At 37.3% G+C, this 23,514-nt stretch overlaps 1 protein-coding gene across 1 annotated transcript in view; it reads left to right on the top strand.

Annotated features, from left to right (window-relative positions):
• Window positions 1-23,201, top strand: part of NBAS (NBAS subunit of NRZ tethering complex) — a 183,653-nt gene extending 160,452 nt beyond the window's left edge. Inside the window, exons 49-52 of the mRNA XM_056342886.1 lie at window positions 1,336-1,475; window positions 7,967-8,111; window positions 14,641-14,769; window positions 22,394-23,201. Of these exons, the coding sequence (XP_056198861.1) occupies window positions 1,336-1,475; window positions 7,967-8,111; window positions 14,641-14,769; window positions 22,394-22,669 (690 nt within the window). The 3' untranslated portion in view covers window positions 22,670-23,201. The remainder of the gene's footprint in view (window positions 1-1,335; window positions 1,476-7,966; window positions 8,112-14,640; window positions 14,770-22,393) is intronic.
• The last annotated feature ends 313 nt before the right edge of the window (window positions 23,202-23,514 follow it).

Raw genomic sequence — 23,514 nt, 5'->3', positions numbered from 1 at the left:
TAGTATACAGTCCTTTCAGATGTACTCTGGAGACAGAAGCAAACAGTTTTTCAACGCTAAATATTTTGAAGTCACAAATTATGTAGGCAACTCAATAAATGCATCAGTAATCTTTGTTTTCCAACCTCTTTTCAAAAATTTGGCCTTGATGTATCAGAGTTACTTTCAAAAGATGGGAATGTGATCTGTAATCTTTCAGAGTAGCCGCAGAAGTAAGGAAAACTTTGTCCATGTTTGATGTCTTAGAACTTCTTGGACTGAAACAGAAAAGTTAACAGTTAATGCTGTGTATCTTCAGCAGAATTATAAGATGAAACTGAAGTGTATGATATTCTGGAACTTTTTAAACTTTGAAAGAACATTTCAGCGTTAGAATGTGTTAATAACACAGAGTAAGCTACCTTGTTATTGTAACAGATTATTTTTAAACTCCCAAGCACTTTTGTATGTCAAATAAACAGTGATTACCTATTCCATTTGTGAAAGCCCTCCTAGTGTGATAGCCAAACTGTTAAGCAGAAGCTGCTTCTCATTTAGTAGCAAGTTGGTTCTCATTTATAGCAACCTTCCTTCAACAGTCAGACCTTTTACCTTGCACTTTTTTACCATGCAGACTGCAAGCAATAATTATCTGTAAAAGAACCTGTCATCAACTGAATTGATTTCAAGTTCTGGCAGAAGCTGCAGCTTTTAAACTTAGATGGACACTTTTTCTGAGATAAGTTGTCTGGTGGCTGGCTGATGGGGTATGGGTTTTTGTTTTTCTTAGGTTCAAACACCTATACAGAGAAATATTACAGTGCTTGTCAGCAAGTGTTCTTTGCTGAGTAAATTAATTTAGAATCCTCTTTCAGGGCTCTTCCCTATGGGAGAAAAGATTAGGTGCTGTAAATTCAGATAAAACTTGAATTTTCTCAGGTGAGAAAGGGAAGCACTAGACATACTCATTCTTTAAAAATATGTGTGTGTATATGTCTGTATGTTTAGAAGAGGAAACTTAAAAGGAATTTTTGGTTGTTTGAAGAATCACAGACATAAGATCCTCAGAACTAATCAATGAATGTACTTGTGTGGGGTATATTGTTTTAGGAACGTACACCTAAGTCATTCCCCATCATTTGTGTACTCTTCTGCTTTATTTGTATGTAATTGAAAAAGCAAGGCAAGAAACTGTTTCTGGGGAAATTACGTTCACTGTGTTCCTACATTGTTTTAAAACAGTGATGTCCTTACAGATAGTTTGCTAATTGCTTTTAAATAATTGATATCTTAAAAAAACCACCACCAACAAAAAAATCATTTGAGTGTTTTGTTGTTTTGCGTTTTTTTTTCCAGGTAGAGATAAAAGATATTGAAAATGAAGAAAAGAGGTATGATCTCTTCCTGGAACTTCTGGAGTCTAGTCACAGTCCATCCGAGTTTCAGCACTTGGTTTTACTGCTTCAAGCTTGGCCGCCGATGGATATGAGCAATGGGTGAGCATTTCTTCAAAACATATAATAAGAGTTTGAAGGTTTTGAGTTGAGGTTAGTAAATGTGATGCCTATTTACAAGAAGGGCTTAGAAGGAGGATCTGGGGAACTACAGACCTGTCAGCCTGCCCTCAGTGCTAGCTAATGTTATGAAGCAGACAATCTTGAGTGCCACCACGTGGCACATACAGAACAAGTGAGGGATCAGGCCCAGTCAGCATGGGGTTAGGAATGGCAGGTCCTGCTTGACAAACCTGATCTCCTTCTATGACAAGCTGACGCACTCAGTGGATGAGGGAAAGGCTGTGGATGTTGTCTACCTGGACCTTAGTAAAGTCTTTGACACCATTTCCCACTGCATTTTCCTGGAGAAACTTGGCTGGTCATGGCCTGGATGGGTGTACTCTGCACTAGGTGAAAAACTGTCTGGGTGGTTGAGCCCAAAGAGTGGTGGAGAATGGAGTTAAATACAGTTGGCAGCCAGTCACAAGTGGTGTTCCCCAGGGCTCAGTATTGGGGCCAGTTCTGTTTAATATCTTTATCAGTGATGTGGAGAAGGGGATTGAGTGCACCCTCAGTATGTTTGCAGATGACACCAAGCTGGGTGGAAGTGTTGATCTGCTTGAGAGTAGGAAGGCTCTGCAGAGGGATCTGGACAGGCTGGACTGATGGGCTGAGGCCAATGGTATGAGATTCAACCGGGCTCAGTGCCAGGTCTGGCACTTAGGTCACAACAACCCCATGCAGTGCTACAGGCTGGGGAAGAGTGGCTGGAAAGCTGCCTGGAGGAAAAGTACCTGGGGGTGCTGGTTGACGGCCAGCTCAACATGAGCTGTCAGTGTGCCCAGGTGGCCCAGAAGGCCAACAGCATCCTGGCTCATGTCAGAAACAGTGTGGCCAGCAGGACTAGGCAAGTGACTGTCCCCCTGTACTTGGCACTGGTGAGGCTGCACCTCGCACACTGTGTTCAGCTTTGGGCTTCTCACTGCAAGAGGGATGTAGAGGTGCTCTGGAGCAAGTCCAGAGACGGGCAATGAAGCTGGTGAAGGGTCTGGAGCACAAGTCTCATGAGGAGCAACTCAGGGAACTGGGGTTTTTAGCCTGGAGAAAAGGAGGCTTGGGGAGGACCTTACTGCTTTCTACAACTACCTGAAAGGAGGTTGCAGTGAGGTGGGTGTCAGACTCATGTCCCAAGGAGCAAGTGGCAGGACAAGAGGAGATGGCCTCAAGTTGCGCCAGGGGAGGTTTAGATTGGACATTAGGAAACATTTCTTCCCAGAAAGAGTGGTCAAGCATTGCAACAGGCTGCCCAGGGAAGTGGTTGAGTCACTGTCCTGGAGGTATTCAAAAGATGTGTAGATGTGGCACTTAAGATGGACATGGCATTTGGGTTAAGATGGACATGGCATTTGGGTTAACACTTGGGGTCATTATCCTAAAGGTCTTTTCCAATCTAAATGATTTCTGTGGAGTCTTCTTTCTTGATAATATCATCTAGTTTTCAGTCAATTAATTCAAGTATGATGAAGAGGAATATGAGCTTTGGAAAGGGTCACACTAGGAAGAATAAATGGTTTCGTTAAAGCAGAATTGAATCGGAACAGTTTCTTGTAAAAACTATGTATACGTATGTAGTATGTTTCATGGAAGAGACAGAAAACGATTTTTTTGCCTGAACTGTTGCACAGGATAGTTTTACTACTAAATCTGTTTTAGTTTAAAGTATTTATTTTGCTCTTATTTTTGTCAGTATGTACAAAATCCATAAAAAGGAATAGAAATTTCTGACTGTTTTTTCCATTCCAAGTTACATTTGGAGAATGCAGAAAAACATTTGGAAATTAGTGTTCGGATAGCTGTGCCAGTCAGTCTGCAAGAGGTCTGTGAGGGTAACGGTACCAAGCAGTGGTGCTTCTCTTTTCTGGATCCACTATCTGTTCTTTCTGTCTGTAAGTGGAGTATTCAGAAGTAAAGAATAAAGACCATCTCAAGAATTTTAAATTAAAATAATTACTTAGAACTTCAGCATTGTACCCATTAGAATGGGTATTTGTTGGAGATGTTAATTTGGAACATCTTAACTACATTATTATTTACCAGTTCTTTGGGTTTTTTTCTGTGACTTTGAACAAGTTTAGAAGTAAAAAAATGTTAGTTGTTATATTCTATAACATAATCACTTCTAAGATAAAAGCATTCATTTAATCTTATGAGGTAAAAGTCACATATCTTTCAAGGAGAGCAATAATAATTTTTTTGCTATCTAGTACAATGTGCCATGTTATATCTGATGATCATTATGTTAGAGACATTAAATTATGCTTATATCAATACTCCAAAGTAATTGAATTATAGACTCTTTTTACCTGAGGACTACGCTCCCCAAAGTTATGTGCATTGATATGTCAGGAAAATTAAGTCTTAAGTAACTCTTTTGTGTAGTGTAGAGAACTGCTCCATATAGAAGGTGATCTGTAAGGGTTTTTCACCTTCAAGCCTGTAGTTTGTTTGTAGTTTCTGGATAAGCATAAATCTTAAATTCTTTGTGATGCTTTTAAGAGCTAAAGATTTTTTTTCTGTACATTAAGTAGTATGAGGACTGCTGTTTGATCTGTCAGAAATTCATATTCCAACTTTTCTTTCTAGTTTTGTTTTAATTGTAATGAAAAATTGGATGCCTCACAGTGTGTGGGAACTGTCAAACTTTAAGGTAGTGTTTGAGGTTAAAAAAATAATGAAGCGTTAAACTTATGGAACAGATTGTCAAGTGAAATATTACTGCAATTAGCAAAATTCTTTTTCCTTATGTCGAACAGAAAGACTAAAGATTTTGTGAAAGGAGAACACTTCTTATATATAGGTAGTTCTTGTCTACTGCTACAGAGGAAATTAAAAAATATTTAATTTTATCTCCCACTTGGTGTTCTGTTCCTTCATGCTGACTTCCTCAATTGAAGAAGAGAAAACAAATTAATGATTAAATGTGATTTGTTTTCACAACTAACAACGGATTAAATTTCAGGGGTGGGATACCTCTTAGTTCCAAGATCTGTGCAGTCTGAAAATTTGTGCAAAATATTTACATCACCTGTATCATAACTCCTTTAGGGTATAAGGTCTGCTCTGGGCTCTTCTCTTCTTGCATTGGTCATTCTTCCTTCTTCTGCTTCTGTTGTGTATTTCCATGTTAACAGCATTCAATTATGCTTACCAGCCTAGGGTTTTTTACAGCTATGTTCCTGAAGTTGTGTTCCTGAAAAACCTACCTTGCTGGCTGGCTTGGAGAGAGGAGCAGGAAGTACTTTTCCACAGTCTCATTTTAAAAGATGTCATATTAAGAAATCCTTGAGCAAAGGGGAAAACTATGAGCAGATAAGCCAGTTGTTTAGTCATACGTATTAAGATTTTTGTTTAATCTTTACTTACTTTTTCCTTCTCTGCTTCAGTCAGTTATCAACAATGGCATGATATGTGCAAGAACTGGGGACTTTAAGTCTGAGTCATCTGAATACTTAGAATTTTGGGTTTCAACCTAACTGTAAATATCTAATACATATACTGGAATGTAAAGCTAGAAAATTTACAATTTACATTCTGTGAAGGCTCAAAAGGAAGAAGGAGTAAAAGAACTTAAGTTTGGGATTTTTTCTTTTTTAGTAGATTTTTATTTCTTAAAGAACTCTTATGACCTCTGTGCTTTTTAATGTTTCAGAGGGTTTTTGAGTTCATGTGTTTTAAAACACTCCAGCTATAATAAAACTCATTATTCACCTGCAAATTTGTTTCTCTTCATAGCATAATATGCCATGATGACTGTGAGGAAACAAAGAGGTAGCTTGGATGTTTCAGTCAGCACTCAAACCAATTTACTTTTAAAATTTTATTTTCACACTCTTGTTATGCATCGATGCTTTTCTGCCTAGGTGTCTCATAGTCAGATGTCATTTTAAGCATTTCATGAAGATATTTTTTTAAAAAATTATTGACACTACCTGAAGCTCTGCAGTTCTTTGGAACTTGCTGCCTACCTACATTCAAAAGGCATTTTTTAATATTAATTTTAATTAAGTATTGATAAGGTGTTTTGGAATTAAAAAAGGCTAGCTTTTTTTGGAATTAAAAAAGACCTGCTTTTAGGGACTCAATAGCTTAGTTCACTTTTCTTTTTTAAACTTAATTAAAAATTCCCCTGTTTTGGTTCTGGGCAAAAAAAAATAATGTGTTCATGCTGAGTTTTTTAAATAATTACTTTTTTTCATGTTGAAAAAAAGCCTTTTTTTTTTAACCATAGTTGAACTAAGGTAAAATTCAGGAGAGAAGAAAACTAAATTTTACCTGTAGGTGTCAAATCTTTGGTAACTGAATATTGTTTTTATTTAGATACAGAAGATAATGGGTATTTGTTAATAGATCACACAAGTATTTGAAATAGTTGTAAGGAATTGTGTGGAGAAAAGCTTTATTGATGTAATGTATATATCTGATCCTTTACTGAAATAAACCTGCATGTGGCAAGCCTTGATTGCCTTCCATCTTTCTGGTTATTTCTGACTTCTGTGTTTAGTAGTGTGATTTTGTTGTTGTTTTCTTTTCTTTTTCTAATGGGAAATTCTTACAGGTTTTCTTAATGTACTCTGGAGGCAGCAGCTATAAAAATGGAAATTCATTATGACTGTTTATGCCTTTAAGCAAGAGATGGATCACATAGCAGGAACTATCAATTTAGCCAGTGCCAACGAAGGAGTTGCAGGCATTTTTTTCTTCTGAAGTTTCTAGGGGTTCACAGATTAAGTGTATCATGTTCTGCTTGTTGAATAAGCTGGCATCTTTGGGTTTGACCCATCAGGTTGGAGGGAAAGGAGAGGAAGAGCTCTGCTGTTCCCAGCCTGATTTGTGGCAGCTCTGTGCTCAGTGACTGTGACTGATGGAAAGGCTCAATTAAGTTGTCAGAATGAATACAGACAATGACTTATATTTAATTTGCATTCAAAGTTACCCACTCCTAGCATCTCTGTATGGTTTTCACAATAGGATATAACATCAGCTTCATGTGGAGCTGGTTTTATTCCTTTACGTACATTTTGAAGTGGAAGATGAGGAGGAGATAGCTTTTATACATGAAATAGTAGATACTGGTGGTTGTCCTCTCCAGAGCTGTCAGACCTATTCCTTAGTATATGTCAATCCAACAGACTCTATTTATGGACTCAATTTACAGTGATATTAATGTGTTACTTTCAATGATTGCTGCTAAATAATATCTTTGAAAAGCAGTGCTTTGACAGCATTTTACTGCTCCTTCCTGTATGTGCTAGCTGAGTATCGTAATTTACTCTAAATTGTAAGACCAACCTGCCAGATTTGGTCTTGCTGTGATTATTTTTTTTTCTTTTTCCTTCAAGCTAAAATGAAAAGTTTTCCATATCTTTGGGATGCTGATTAATGGCCAAAGAGATTGGTGGAGTGATTTTTAAACTACCTTTTGTGCCGCCTTAAGTTTATGCACAGATGAACATAGTGTTTGTGTTACTGTGGCTTAATATAATCACAGTCTAAGATGGGATTGTGCATGATTTTAGCTCATTGTAGAAAGGAATTCAAATGCATTACCTTAATTCACATTAGGAAAATGGCAGTGTGGATGTATTCCAGTGTTAAATTTCACGTTGTCATTTAAAAGCCCTGGTCTGCTACCCAGTTCTGTCAGTGCATCCAGTCCTACCAAGTACACCTATCCCTATCAAAAGTAGGCAAGCAGCTCCATGATCTAGCAACCAGGGGCTGTAGGCCAAGAAACATTGCCTTTGCCATCATGCGTGATAAAATGTACTTGTATCTACTGTCTGCTGTCTGTTTAAGTCTGACTGTGTAACAGTGACATGGCATAAAGTTCTGTGTGGAATGAAAAGAACGTTTTAAATATGTGAAATAAATGTATCTGTGTCCATACCTAGTAGCGGACAAGAACAACAGACGCATGTACTTCCACTCTCCTACCCTGTTTGGATGGGCTATATAAAAAGTTTATTTTTGTTTGTACTTGTCGAACCTGAAAATTAGAATTTGAATCTCGGAAATATTTTCTCCACTGAGAAGCAAGAGACAGATACTTGAGAAACAGATGCTGTTGGAATGTGATCAAAGCAAACAAAATTAGGAATTCTGGATTCCTGTCACCCCTCCCTTGATACCATTCTGCTTGGGAAATCAGCTGGTGTGAAGCCAGGAGGAGCTGTTCCTATGTTATTCCAGTCTGATCAATATTTATCTGGTGTGTGATTCCTCAGGGATTGTAACAGCATGTCATAACTCAAAAACACTTAAAGCTTCTTTGCTGCATTGAAAGAATGATGGCATCATGATGGTAACTTGTCTCAAAACTTTTTCCTCTCTCTAACTCACACATGCTAAAAAAAGAAAAAAAACCTACAGAAAACAGTGGAGGAGTGTATGTATATTTATATTCTATTTACACCTCTGTTTTTTCTGGGCAGATTGTGCACAAATGATAATCCCTGGGTGAAGCTGGGGACTGTTATGCTACAGAGATGCCCACCTGAGGAAAAGGAGAACACAGGAAACGAAATTTTGAAAATCTGCCGTTCTTTGTATGAAACAAAGCACATGCTCCCTGTCAAGGTAAGTTTTAACTCTGGGTGTCATGGATACGAGTCCTGTTTTGGGGTCCCAGCTACAAGAAGGATGTTGCCATACTGGATCAAGTTTGGTAGAGAGCTAGCAAGATGATTACGGGGCTGGAGCGCAAAAGATGCAAAGAGGCTGAGAATGATGGGTTCATTCTGTTTTAAAAAGAGATGGCTGAGGGAGATCATATTGCTGTCTTTAAATATGCAGATGAGGAAACATGCAGAGGAGATGGAGCTAGCCTCTTCTCAGAGATGTTCAGTGCTAGGACAAGAGGCAATAGAGATAAGTTACATCACCAGAAACTCACATTACATATAAGGAAAATGTTTGTCATCATTAAAATTTTGAAACGTTAGAGCAGGTGGATGCCTAGAAGAGACCTGGAGTTTCCATCCTTGCATGTATTCAGAACTTGACTGGATTATGTCACAGGCAATTGGATCTTGTTGGACTTGCTTTGATTGAAGGCTGGTTGGATTGGCTGTCCTTTAGAGGTCTGTTCCAGTATAAATTATTCTTTGACATACTTGTAGAAAGTCTTTAGTAGTGTATTGTTATTGAAGTCAGTGTGGCAAAAGCTGTTAATTAAATTATCGGTAATTTTCTCTACTAATAAATGCGTAAAGGTTTAGTGAGGAATCCTTGCAAAATGTGTTGGAAATGGAAAAAACATAATAATAACAACAAGTAATTGCTTTGTAATAATCATGGTGTTCTATCTTCCTTAACTATGTATGCATACTTCAAGACAAGCATCTTTTAAGTATAAAATTATTGAAGCATTTTGTACATAAACATTGTATATTAATGAAGACAGATTGGAGAAATGCTTAATAAACTTTGCACAACTTCAGAGTAGTCGTGCATATTTTTAGAAGGCTGATTAATCCTTTATCTTAACGCAATCACACTCTGCTGGGAAAACAGCTGATGTTAAGACTAGAAGCAGAATAGAAACAACACATTCTGTTTAAAATACAGACAGGTGGGGATGTGGGTTTTTTAAGTAGTCCAACAGACTGATTTGAGTCAAGTTCAAAATCTATGTAAAATGTGATTCTGGAAAGTGTCAGTAAGCTGAAATGGTAAATACATAAATTAATTAGTTCATTCCACCAAAAGTTTTTGGTGGAAGGCAGGTCTCTATCCCTGGAAATGGTGTAATTATATGTAGCTTTTCTTTATAAGGTATTGAATGGTGCATCATAGCTTGTAAACTCATGGTCTTACTTGTGCCCAGGAGCAGTCAAACTTTGTGAAAGTAGGATTTTCTACCTCAGCTCAATGATCCAGGAAGACAGATCCCACTGAGAGTCACTGTCATACAGCAAGTCAGTTCACCAAGAGTTCTGCTCAAGAATAGGTCATGATTTGCTCACTTCATTGAGTAAACTTTTTCTTGAACTCCATAAGTCCCTGTTTGCAGACAGTTTTGGTATTGGTTGGCAGCTTTGTTTGGAGGTGCCTTCCTTTTTTAATGGTACAGGGTGTTGGAAGAGCCTTCCATGTAGGTGTGAATATACAGGTACAGTATGAGGGTGTTCTGGTCCTCAAGCATAAACTACCTTCACCAATGTAAAATATACCTTTTCTACGAACAGATTGCTATACAGCAACAGGAGGAGTTGCTCTAAAGTGTGTAATTGTACAGTTATCTACAAACAAGGTTGATTGCTTTCAATCTCTACTTGGGAAGAGGGGGAATGACATGGATAAATTTAAGTAACTTATTTGTATGCACGGCTGCATTACTTAAGTGCACAAATTGGAGAGCTGAAACCACGTGGCTGAATAAGATGAAAATCTGATTACTGACAATTAACCTGTTTAGATTACTTCACATTTCAATAAATACACTGATTAAGAAAGACGTAGAATGATGGTATTCTAAAAACAGAGATATCAATTTATCACCATGAATAACATATGCCATTCTGAAGTCCAAAGGTTGTGATGGAAAAAACATTTAACTTCAAGTCATGATGGTCTAGAAGTAAGGAAAACTGTTTCTTTGGATGTAACCAAAAAGGTTTCTCTCTTCCTTTATTCTACTTCCTGCTGGTCTTCCTAATTTTTTTATAGCCAAGTTCTTTTTTTTAATGTCTTTTGGAGAGCTGCGTAGCTTTAATCTTTGTATCTGTGTGTGTGGTTTGTTTTTTGTCTGCGTGTGGGGTTTTTGGTTTGTTTTTATTTTATTTACACTATTCAGTGGATAGTTTTTTCCATTCCTCTTAATTGAAATAAGCATTGTTTTATTTGCTTGGAAGGCACATGTGTTTGGACTGTCTGATTAATCTCTTTAGAAAGGGGCAAATCCTTCTCCCCCCAGCAACTGTTAAAGTGTGACTCCTGAATATCTCATGTTTTTCTATCAAACTATGCATCATATGCCAGTTAACATAAACACCTCAATGGGAGAATGCATCTAGTCTCTTATCTGTAGTCACCCTGTGGTCCTAGTAGCCATAAGATGCTTATCTCTGAGAATAACGTAGCAGCCAATTGGTCTCCTTGTTTCTATTTATGTATCTAGTTCCTGTTTTTATCTGTGAGTTTACATTATATGTTTTTCTTTGTTCACAGTTGTCCCTGTTCATTTTGTTCAGATAATTTTGAATTTAAATGCTGCCCTTCAGTCTGCTTTGAGCCTCTCCAGACACAATGCTGTTTGTACTACTCATTATCCAGCCCTTCAAGCCATCCATGAAAATACTGAATACTGGACCCAAAACAGATTTCTATGAAATCCACTTAATATGCCTCACTGGTGTCACAGTGAACCATTGGTAGCCACCTACCTAGACAGAAAAGTTATCTTAGAAAGGTTTCAGCTAAATCGTGCTATTCCAGATTTTGAATTAGGACTTTCCTGTCCCTCTCGCAGGTAAGATCATGGCCTCTCTTAGCACAGCCTCTCACTGCAGGCAGGCAGACACTCAAAGGCTTTTGAGTGCTTATTGCCAAAAGAAAGCCACTTGTGTTGCTCTGAGAAGTGCTGTGGGTGGTGGCTTGCTGCCTAGGGCTGGATTTCCAATTTCTGTCCAGAGCAGCAGTGCAGTCATTTCTGGCAGAGATACGAGGAGTTAGTTGTACTGTTCAGTATTCAGTGCTTGGCAAGCTGTCCACTCCCTTCCTGTGGAAAAAGAGATTGAGGCCACTCCAAGATTTTGCATGCTGGACCACATTATCCTACACCTTATTTCCCTGGTGCCTTATTTCCCTGGTGCAGAGCACAGTGAGTGTTTCATGTGACGTTTTCAAAGTCTTGCTAAAGTCAAAATGTGCCATAGTGATGGCCTTATTCCTAACTGTAGAACCTGTTGCAGGGCCCTGTGGGAACATACTTCCATACACTTTTTTTGGTTAGTTTTTCATTTTATGTTTTGATGGCTTTCATGAACGGGGAGTATCTGATAGGTCTACAATATCTTTTCCCCTTGTGTGCCTGCTTGAAAGACAGACTGTATTTCTCTTTTCCAGTCTTTTATAACCTGTCTGGAGGGTGATATCGCTTTACTTGATTTATTATTTCTTTAGGTGTTTGGGGGTGATTTTTTTTTTGTAGGCTGAATTTTCAGTGCTGTACTCTCACCCGTTACTATTATCGTCAACTGTTAGCTGTTCGTCTGCCTGACATTTTAATAAGAATTAAAGCAAAAAAGGTATTTAGCATTTTGCTTTTCTTGGCTTTTCGTTAATATTTTAAAAAATATATCAGTATGTCATTAATCACAAAGTAGTGTCATAAGCAAAACAGAGGAAGTGCAGCCTTACCTTACGAGATATCAAGTGAAGAAGAGTGGATAAGAAGTACCCTTCTCCATGCGAGACTGGCATTAAAGTAAAATACCCTGTTAGTATAGCTGCATTTCAAGAGGGCATAGAAAAATGAGGGGCAAAAGAGAGAACCTGCAAAAATTAGTGCACAGATGAAAATATCTTGAAGACTGAAGGAGTGCAGTGCATTATCTTACCAGAGATTGAGAGGTTATTGATTGTACTCTGCAGATATTTTTAGATAGAACACAAGCTACTAAAAATCTTGTTTTACAAAGAAAGGTGTAACAAGAACCAATTGAATTTAATTTATACCATTTGAAATTTTAGCATAAGACATGATATTTTGACAGTAAGTAAAAATAACTTTTGGAATGTGTTATTTCTCCTTCAAGAGAGATTATGGATTCTCTATACTGAAATATTTTTGTAGTTAAGACTGGATATGTTTGCTAGACATGTTATCATCAGGCACAAAGTTACTCAAGTCATCCGAGTGGTACCTACATGAAAGCTAATGACCTTTGGCTTCAAAATATAATTGTTCTAAGATAAACAGAAGTTAACTGGATAGCTAAGCATGTGTTTCCTTATGTGGAGGCCTTTTATGCCTCTGTGGTGAGCAAGGCAGATTGTTAGAACAACCCCATTAGAACATGTAACCAGTACTAGAGTATATTATGAAGCATCTAAGAAGCAAACAAAATGCAGGCATATCATGGGAGTTAAATGCTGTTGCTTTGAAAATAGCAATGTTAATGTCTGTATTATTGCATTTGCTTGCTGAGAGATCTAATTTTTCTTTTTTTTTTTAAAGCAGCTCATTGAGACAGCAAACTGATGCAACATCTGTTTCTTTTCTTTCCCTGCCTTCTTGCTTTAAAAATGTACAGTACCTAGTTACATTTTACAATTTGTGTGGTTTCCTTTTCTTCCTCCTACAATCCCAAAATATGATTTGGGGTTCTTTTAGAGAGCCTTTTTATAGTTATGACTTATTTCATATGTTACTGCTTCTCCAGTTAGTTTTGAAAGGCTTTCAGACAGAATAAGTTAGCAAGCATGGTAAAATTTCTGTTTTCTGAGGTTATATATCTTATGACTCTCAGAATTTATTTTTCTGAACATAAGTTGCATTTTTTGCTGTGGATACACATTTTCAAGAAAGAGAGACACAGAATGAATCTCTACCATTCAGTAAGTTTGCTGGAATGGTAGTGCACTGCTCAAATACAATGGAATATTAAATTATCAGAAGTTTTAATAAGCATGTGACTGATCAGTCAGAGCTTAATGCTAATTTAACCTTTTTGTTCCGTGATCCTGTATCGTATCTTTCACTAAAAACATCAGCAATTAGTAGTGGTACACAATACAAGTTTAAAGGAACAAGTTTGGGTAAGAGAACAAGCCTTGCCTCAGTGACTCAGAGCTCAGTGTGATAGGATATAGCCTTTTAGGCAGTGTTTCTTGAAGGTATAAATTTAGAAAAGACTGATCAACGTGAAGAGGGAGCTCCCTGTGCCAAGCAAGGCCAGGTATCTCTGCAGTACATTACAGTCAAAGCATTTAATGTCTCCTCATCTTCAAATAATTTTTAGGCTTTTAGGTGCACAGCTACTAAAACCATGCTGCTGAAGGTGTGGTTGCGTCTTGGTCATCAAATTGTTACTCTTGTCATTAAACTGCAAAAGGTATAAAAAAAATACATGACTTGCATACTCTCAGCTTAATATTTAGCGGATGACCTCCTTTGACAATTGCTCTCCAAATGTTGGAGTGAACCAGAGCGCACCTCTAAGAGTTGGAAACCATTTTCAAGGTGATCACCATACAATATCCAAAGCATTTAATGTAATTTGTCCTGGAACATGGGACATCTCTGATGAGCCTCATTGGAAAGCAGTTGTGACAAATGACCTAAAGTCTTGGAAATGGCAAAAAGGGAAATGGAAGTTATAATTTGATTTATAACGGGTTTTGTTAGTTGAAGTACTTTTTTATGTATAAATGAATAAATCACTGCAATGCTGAGGGAAAAAAAAAAACCAAAACCAACAAACCCCAGCCCACAAGTTACATGTAGGATGTTTCGTTTATTTGTTTTAACTGAAGGCCAGGTTAAAGATTTGGAAATGCACAGTAGGTTTGTTGTGGGACTTTGTTTGTTTGTTTTTTAAAAGACATTTCTCTGGTCAGTTTCTTTTTGTAGAAGATTTATGATGCTAAATTAGCGCTATATTACAAACCATGACAAATCAGATGAATAAAGAAAATTGAATTTGCTAACCTTTAATCATGTATAAAAACAGCATAAAATTTCGAAAGATTGAACTCTGGTATGTACTGTTATTTCCTTGCATAATTGAGTTACAGAAATATCGCAGGTGTCTGTTAAGTTTCTTCCTGAGCTTTGCAGTATTCCAGTAAGCATAAATATATTAGTCCCACAGAAAGCTGTGATTGCCGTGTTGTTCTTACAGTAAAACTCTGGGTTGTAATGGTGATTCAGTACCTGCCTTGTCTTAATATAACAAATGTTGCACTTATAACCCTGCATTCCACTTTGTTTTAGATTTGTCCTTTCAAGTTTCTGAAGAGTTATTTCCAACAGGGAGTTAATTTGTTGTAGAAGTTTGGTTCTCATTTTGCATTTGACATAGAATTTTCATAAATTTTAGTGTGAATGATGGTGTTAGTATCTCCAGAGGTACTCACCAAATGAGTTTATTTTTATTTTCAGTGTATAAAAGAATTATGTTCACTGCTGCTTAACCAGTCCCTTCTGCTGCCATCCCTGAAACTGCTGGTAGAAAGCAAAGATCAAGATCTTCACGCTGTGGCACTGGAGCAGATAACAGCTGTTGCTAAGGTATGAGCAGTTGAATTAACCACCTTTCAGAGTTCGAGGTAATAAATTGGCTCTTTTATCTTCATACAGTAAGCAGAGACTATTGAGACCCTTATCATTATAAAAAGTTTCCACAGCTATTGTCTCCACGGTGAGTAGTAACACAGGGCTACTAAGATCTTTTATATATATTTGAGGTGATTAAAACTCATAGTACTTCCTTTATCTAATACGGTATTTTGAGTCAGTGTGGTAGAGCAGAAATTATTCTGTTATATAAAGTAGATTGTTATCTCTGTTAATATTTTAGCACTTTGGGTTTTTTTAAAGTGATAATAGTACAGCAGATGAGTTTGTTTCTGGCAAACCTGGCAGTTTATATACACGTGGAGAGCTGTTACATCATGGGTTCTTGTTGTGGAAAAGTTGAAATGCAAGATGGTATGTTTGGGGACTTTCATGCAATTCTAAACAGGTTTTGTTTGATACTGTAGCAAAGTTTCTGGGGGAAAAAAACCACCTAAAGGCTATCTTGTTTTCTTTGGACAAGAACTAACAGACATGACTGTAGTTTTCGTGTTATATAAAGTTACATTACTCCCCTCCCATATTAACTTTTCAATTAAGAAGGAATAACTAAAAAGATGAAAGCTAGTCTCCTAGACAAAAGCATTATATTTTTATCTTATCTTTTGAAAACTGAGCTGTGTTTAAAACTTCTTGAAGCTCTTAATTGAACTTGTGCGTGTACAACTTTACTTCCTTAGAGTGTATGTTAGCTATGGCTTATGATCTGGCATTCTACCACAACAAAAGAGAAGGGAGGTATTGTCTGAGACCTTTATATGAAAGGGAATGGCTTTCTTGTCTGGCTAAATTAACTGCATTGAACATTTCCAGAATTATAATATCTAAGTAAAAAAAACCTCATCTCTAATATTTCCCAGCTGCACCATATCTTAAGGAGCTCTTGGTTGCGTATTTCAATATAAAATAACAATTTGTCATAAATTTCCCATCTGCTACTTCAAAATGAAACTGCCCATATGGGAACAAAAATGGAACTGTGTATATCTTTTAAAAATAAGCATCCCCAAACACAAAAGCTTTTAAATTGTGAATTGTAGGAATTCAGATTGAAATTGTAATTCTTTTCCAAGATGCACAAAAGTGGCAAACATGCCCCTATTTCTGCATAAGCCTTCTAGGGCAGGCCCTCTGCTCTAGTTATATGAATGATAAAAATTTTTCAGATTCCTTGGTTGCAACAAATGGTGCAATCCTATTCCCTACTTTCACACCATCTTCTGTTGCCTAGAAAAGATAATTCTACATCCTGCTCTTACCCTGGATTCTCCCTTAAGTCTGTCCTCCTCATTTATTCCTGCTTATGTGCTGTGTCTCCTTATTATGCCACACATTGTATTCCAGAATCTTTATCTTTTTGTAACCATTGAATACTTTGAGAAAGGATTTATCTCCTTTCTAGAACACAGCAGTGAGGACCAGCCAGAGAAGCAACAGATCTGGAAGCACAGGCTCCATCTCAGACACTGCTATTTTTCCTTCCAAAGGACTTGGTTACCAAAATAGATGAAGTACCAGCTTTTTTAACCTGTTCTCTATGAACATTTAAAATGGTAGCATGGAAGATGGCAGGGTGTATCATACATAATACGTATCTGCTTGTATGAAATTTCCAATGCCATAGTTGGCATCCAATATGAACTTGGAGTATTTCCTAGTTCAGTTTGGCATTTTCAGTAAAGAACCACAGGTTTTTATGAAGATGTGCCTGTTCCCTTTTCTTTATATAAATAAACCACAAATTTTATGCAGAACATAATTTTATAAATATTAATCACCAATATAATAATCTCTGAATTTTTTTGATAGTTTTCTTTTACCACCTGCAATTTCAGATTGTGTCTGCAAAACAAGGCTTTTTTTGTAACTGTTTTTAAACAAGAAGTTCTCACTGAAAAGCAAGCAGAGATCTGATGGATGTATGCACTTTCTCACTTACATGTTCTTGTTAACCTTTCAAAACTGACTTTTTTGTTATGGTGGAAGCTGCTGTGTGACTCGCTCTGAAGCTTGCCAGTGGGAATTTGTGTCCAAGTACATTATATTTAACTAATTTTAAAGCATAATTCTGCGTAGTAGCACTTTCTGAATGGTTACTGATTGTATTGCTCTCGTAACTGCCCTTTTTGTTCTAAAATGCTACAACTTTTGGTTTTGTACACCCTAGGTTGGTTACTTTATGTTGGAGTTTTGAGACCAGGAACCATATTATCTTTTTACTAATATAAAGCACTTTGTACACCTGTGCAGGCGTAAATAATTTTCTTTTTGGCTGCCTTATGCAGGAGACAGCTTGATAAGCTGTTCTAATTTTTCCTTTTAAGTTCATGACTAATTTGAGTGCATAGTTCTGTAAGACTGCTAAATAACTTAGAAGTTTCAGAACATTTAGCTTTGGTCTAATGCTTCATCCTAAGTCAATGAAAATTTACTTATTGACTTCATTACATTGGGCAAAGAGCTTAGCCAGTACCTTGAATGTAACATTCCACTGCCAGTGTTAGAAAAGCAACTAGTACAGAAGAGTGCCATGCTAAATTTAAAAGCTGTTCTTCCGTTGTTTGGAAAAGTATCTCTTACTCCTTGTTGTATATGCATCTCTTATGATTACATTAGTTGGTGTTGTACTAAAAGTGCATATATTGCTTAGCTGTGTCAATGTTGTTTCTCCAGTATAATTTTGTATGCATACTATTTGCGTTTTAAAAACAGTATTCGGCCTGTTAATGTTCTTTGTAGAATTCTTAATGAATTTTTCATAGGAAGCCCATTTCTGCTTACATTAAACAGGAAAAGGACAAATAACATCTGGCAAAGGGAAAACATAGCCATTGATTCCCTGACATAATGCAAACACGGCTCACAAACATGGCTGTGAGAAAAATACAGCACTGGCTTGCTGATACGATGTATTAGTTAGCCATTTGTTGTATGTTGCTGACAGCTTTATGGATGTTTACAGTTAAGGATGATGCTGAAGTGCTGATACTAAGAATTGTATAGCTTTTGCCTGTAATAAAACAACCAAGATTTTTGTGTAAGCTTTTTTGGAATTGCAGACCTCTCTTTTTATTGCGTATCTTTTTATAAACTGTCACTTGTCTTTTTTGGGTAACAGAAATAACTATACTTACTCTGTGGTGTGTGAATAATTTTAAAAATTGGTTTCCTTAAATAAGTTTATTACTGCCAATAGGGCTCAGTTTGCTCTTAAGAGTCAGATTGTTTTTGGGAAGGGTTTCAGTGTTGTCTGTTCACTGGGTTATCTTCAAAAGTGATTTTTATACTTCTGACAGAGCAAGTAAATATTCTGTTACCTGTTGGTAGTTGTACTGTTAAAACAGCTTACTAATGGGGCTTAATATAATCAGCGAAAATACTTCTTCAGTCAAGGCTTTAATAGAAATTAGAGCTAGATTTTTTTTTTTAGTTAATCTAAAACAATACCTTAGCTCCATTTGCATACTATACTTTAGATGATGAAGTACTGATACCACCTTTGCAACATGATTTATTGAAAAATTTAATATGAAAAATCATAAAGAATGTGAAATAATGGAATTTCCAGTGTTCTCCAGTGTCTTATGCCATTTGTGGCTACTCACTTGATGTGGCTTACCTTTTAAAAGAAATCTTGTTGCATTATGTGTATATAAGCTAATGTAAGCTAACAGTAATTATGGTGAAATATCTTTCTTTAGTTTGTTTTTTCTAGACTTTATTTATAATCTCTCTGTTTTCTTCTCTCCCCATATTTATTTGTCCTATAGCTGTAGACTCCAATAAGAAAATAAACAAAAAGCATTTTTATCTCCAGTAGTAGCAGAGAGCTAATATTTAGGGAAGTAGCAGGTTCAGTTCTTTTCTGCTGTTACATCAGCAGCAGCTCTTATCTTCCCATTAGTATCCATATTTCTTAATGAATGGATTTTATAATGCATAAGTTATGGATGAAATACTGTCTGTTTGCTAATAGCAGAATCTCTAGATCCCTGCACAAACAATGCTGATGGGGAATTGCCCAGACCCCGACTTGCCTCTTAGTTAAGCAAAAGATAACACCTGACCTGCTCTTGCTTATCTGAATTTCTCACTGTAGGAGGAGGGGTTCCCCCCCCGCCCCCGCAAGATATGCTGCATCATAGCAAGTATAAGTACGCTGGCCGTGTAGGCTGTATTAGCAAGCAGAAAGAACACTGGATGCTGATATGCATTCATGATCATGTGGATTTGTGGAGGCCTCAGTGATTTATAAGTGAAGCCTTTTACATGTCTTAAGTTCCTCTTCCGAGTGCGTCAGAAGAGGTGCCACCTGTAGCAAAACGGATCTTCACCGACCTATTTCACACACAGGCTTTCTTAAAACCTGCAGGCTCCCTGTCTCTGCACGCCCAGGGGACCTGCTGCCTTGGTAGAGCTGACGCCTCAAGCCTGAGCCTATTTGCAGTTCATAATATTAGTGTGCTGATGGCAAAGCCCCAGGCAGGCATGCTTAGCCCTTACTAATTATGCACTGACAGCACCAAGTTCAGTGTAAGACACAAACTGCCATTCTGATTCAGAAATACAGCAATCAGCGCAGGGGTCAGTACAGGCTGTGCAGGGGAACAGCTTGAATCCCCCACCCTCTCTAAAAGCAGCACTTAGCAGTCTGGGATGAGGCTTCTTCCCATCCTGCTGAAGATGTGCAGAAAGAGTTTAGGACTCGTGGAGAAAGAGCGTAAGTGGGTCCTCACTTCTGTTGACAGAAACCTTGCTCTGAGACGTGGTTTTCCATCTGTAGATGCAGATCCATTTATAAATTCTGCATGAAAGAGACATTTGATAAAATGCACAGGCCTTATTTGAAGCAGAGTGCCGTAGCGCTGCTTCAGTAGAAATGAGTACATCTGTTGCAATAATCTGTTTCTATACCATCTCACTTTCTAGATGAATATGTATGTCTCTAGCAGGGAAGGGTATTGATCATCACAGTCTAAAGGAGTGAGCTAGTCAACAGAGATACTGCATGAATGCTTACATCTTGAAAGTAGATTTCAGCCAAAACCCAAAGAGATATGTAAGTCAAAGGAGAAAAAGTTTGGAGTTCCTCTCCTCAGTGTAATTAACTCCATTAGTTCTTTTACTTGTACATGTGTGCATTGTGTGCGGGCATCATGCTAAATCTGCGCTGTCAAATCCTACTGAAGGAGAAATGGATATGAAGAACTAAAGCTGCTCCCATTTAAGCCTTCCAGAAGTAACACATTTTACACCAATGAAAAGTTTAGCACCCTTAGCATGGAAGTCTAGATGGGCATAATGATTTTTCTCCATCATATATACTCTGAGTTTGTCATTATTGTGGTTTATAGTTTATTCACATGTTCACACAATATGGAAAGTGCTTGTGTGTTCATTTGTGCGGAAGACACTTGCACCTCTGAGACTTGCTTAAACTGCAGTCAGCTGCATCCCATATTGCTGGAACAGTGTTTCTGGGATCAGCGATAAACTTTGGTGGAACCAGTGTTTTAAGGCTTAGTTAGGGTCTTGGGATAGCAAGGGCTTTTCATATGCAGGCAGATCAGTGACTCATTGATAAGATCCTACCTCTGCTGTCTGCCCAGAAGCAGCAGCTTTTTAACACAGGAATGGTAACGTTGCTTTTTAGTAGTTGTCTTAATTGGATGTTTCAACTAATGTTTATGTGCAAAAAAGATCCTTCTTCTAAAAGAATTTGTTGTTACTTCAGAGGAAGTTCTCTCCCCTGAAGCTAGCTGCAGATTTCTTACCCACTTCAGTGCAAGGAGCTACCTGGTATTTCCTCATGAACTCTGTGTTCTTCTACATGGAAATGTAATGGTGATTCCTCCAAATAAGATGCCAAACCTTGGGAGTCTTGGAATTCCATGCATTCAAGAGAAAATCACGTACTTTTGCTGATACATGCTTTGAACATCCTGTTTCTGGTTTGACTACCTGTATAGGAAAATGGGAGGGAGTAGTCTCCCGCAGTAGATGATCCATGTTAAATGGCGTGCTTGATATCTCACAGTGTTATGTGTCTTGAGTAGGTAAGAGTTGTTTTGGTTGGTTGGTTGGTTGGGTTTATTTGTTTTGTTTTGTTTTTTTTGTTGTTTGTTTGTTTTTACCAGGACATTTGGTTTTCTAGACTAATAGATTATTGTTCTGTTCGATCTTTCTGGAAAATAATTACAAAACCCACCCCACAAGTGCAAACTGACACTGTTACATGTTACTAAGAAATGGGTGTGGAAACTTTGTGGGACAGAGAATCGGGTTATAAGGAGTGCTTGTTGCAGCGTGCAGCAGCGCAAGGGGTCGATGGAGCACATTGCACATGATTATGGGAAAGCAAAGCTCTGCGCTGTTTCACTTTGAACTAAAACAGAGAGACAAGGAAACTTTAAATGCTGTCCTGAAACGCATCAGGGTTGAAAATTTTGTGATGCTAATTAGGTTAAAAATTGCTTAATTTCAACTGTCAAGTCTCAGTTCCAAATCTAGCCACATTCTGTAGTCCTGTGTAGCAGTTTAATTGGTCTTCAAGGGTACCAAATCACTGGATCAGAGAGTCTTCATTGCTTGCTGGTACCAACCATGTAAGATAATACATCAATTTTACAGAAAATAAAACCAGAAGCTAATCAGACAGATTTTTTTTTTTTTTTAACTGAGAGGTTGTTTTGTGAATGTAGCATAATTTGATTAATTTATTTCTAACTTGATAGGATATAGTCATTGAAAACTGACTATTATCTATCCCTCCTTTGGCCAGTATATTTTTTTATTGCACTTCTTGAAGTGGTAAGTCACCTAAGCTGATTAAAACAACACTGCATTTCAGGGAACCCAGGAAAGACATGTCAAGATCAACAGAAATAGAATTTGAAGTATTCTGTAGTGTTATTCGTAAGGCTATAGACAAGACTTTCAAGAGGATACTTGCTCTCAAGGAACCACATTTTTCTGAGGCATCCAGGGTGTCTCACAGAGGAAGCAGCTCTGTACTCTACATCTTTTAAGAATGTTTCCTTCTAAAAGTTGTATTCTTCTGAAAATCTCATTCTTTCTGTGAATGCTGAAACTCTGGGAAATCTCGCTGGGTCTGCAAATGTTGCCTATCATATTAATATGTGGTATGTAACATATTGTATTAATATAAGGTGACCAAAAATTAATACACTCTCTGCTCTGACCTTCCTCAGAGTGTCATTCTTGATATGGAGGTAAGTGGCGTAGTCTGTTCTGCACTGGGGCTAAGAACTTGTGAAAAGTCTATAAAGCTGTTCTTTAAATCCTAGCCAGGTTGCTAAGCATCCTTATTGCCTGATTTTATGCAGGTCAAATATTTACATTATTGTGACAGAAACTATTAAAGACATACCTTTACATTTTCCGACATATGCAAAGCATGTATCCCTGTTGTTAATCCGTGTGGAATACTCATCTCTCTTTCAAGGTCGTGCTGTGCAGTTAGAACAGTCATGACATGTTCTGGTTGATGGATGTATCTGGTAGTTTTTAATTACTTTAGATTTTTCTTTCTTCATAGGTTGATGATTTCAATTGCGATGCTGAAATACTTACCTTGCTCCTCAATGCCAAATTAGTGGTGAAGTGCATATCTACTGCTTTCTATCCTCACCTTATTGACCACTTACTGGCTAACCACGGAGAGGGAGGCTGGGATGTAGAGGAAATAGCAAAACAACTTAAAGAAGCAGGGTTCAATGCAGAGGCCGGGTCCCTCTTGATGTCTCATCGAGGGACTCATCCAGCACTCAGGACTTTCACTACTGCCCTCCAGGCTATTCAGCATTGGATCTAAAAATGCTGGATTTATGCATTTGTCTGCCTTTTTGCTGGAGATCTTACACAAAAGGGAGAAATTGTTGTTCTAGTGAAGTAACATAGTTATTACCTATGTTTTGTACAAAATAAGAACAGCACACTTGCAGTGTGTTCTGGTTTCTCTGTCGCAGCTGAAATAAGGACACAGTGAATTCCCATATACTTTTAATAGTTTAAAAAAATTATTGGTGTGGATCGTATCATTCTGTTATGACTAGCAAAGCGTTGAATCTGGTAATCCTTTCAGATCGAAGTGTTAAATGGTTACACGCTGACATATAAATGAAACATTAGTAAGCTGGCAGTTTATATAGACTTTGTCTTAATTTCTGTAATTTACTCTTGTCATAATGTAAAGCTAATGTAAAAATATAACTATAAAGATATATGGTGCAAAAAAGAAATCACAATGAAGAATAATTTCTGAGAATTTCAAAAGCTTAAAATTTGGTATTGTGCAATGTTGCTATCCAGCTTTTGTTTGCAATAAATAAAATATTTTACATTCATTGTGGACTCTTTTCTTTCCTCCTTTTAGACAGCTAAATGTTTTCTTTATATGGCCCCTTCTTCTGTAATTCCTGCCTCTCCTTAGCGATGCTTAGTCATAAGGACAAGCTGAATTTTTCTGTGCTTGAAGACAGTTCTAGTCTTTGAGGCTTTTCTCTCCACAATTTGGGAAGCGCCATCTCAAATCCTAAGCACTTGTTGATACCTTTTGTGAATACACTTTCAAAGTATTTTACTTACATTTTTCCTGAGTTCTGAAAAATTCCCTAAGTGTGTGTTTATTTCCAAATGTCTGTCTGTCTTAATAAGGCA

This window comes from Falco biarmicus, chromosome 6 (assembly GCF_023638135.1).
Source record: "Falco biarmicus isolate bFalBia1 chromosome 6, bFalBia1.pri, whole genome shotgun sequence".
Taxonomy (NCBI): Eukaryota; Metazoa; Chordata; class Aves; order Falconiformes; family Falconidae; genus Falco; species Falco biarmicus.
Note: the sequence above shows the minus strand (reverse complement) of the source record. Positions and strands in the feature narration are given on the sequence as shown.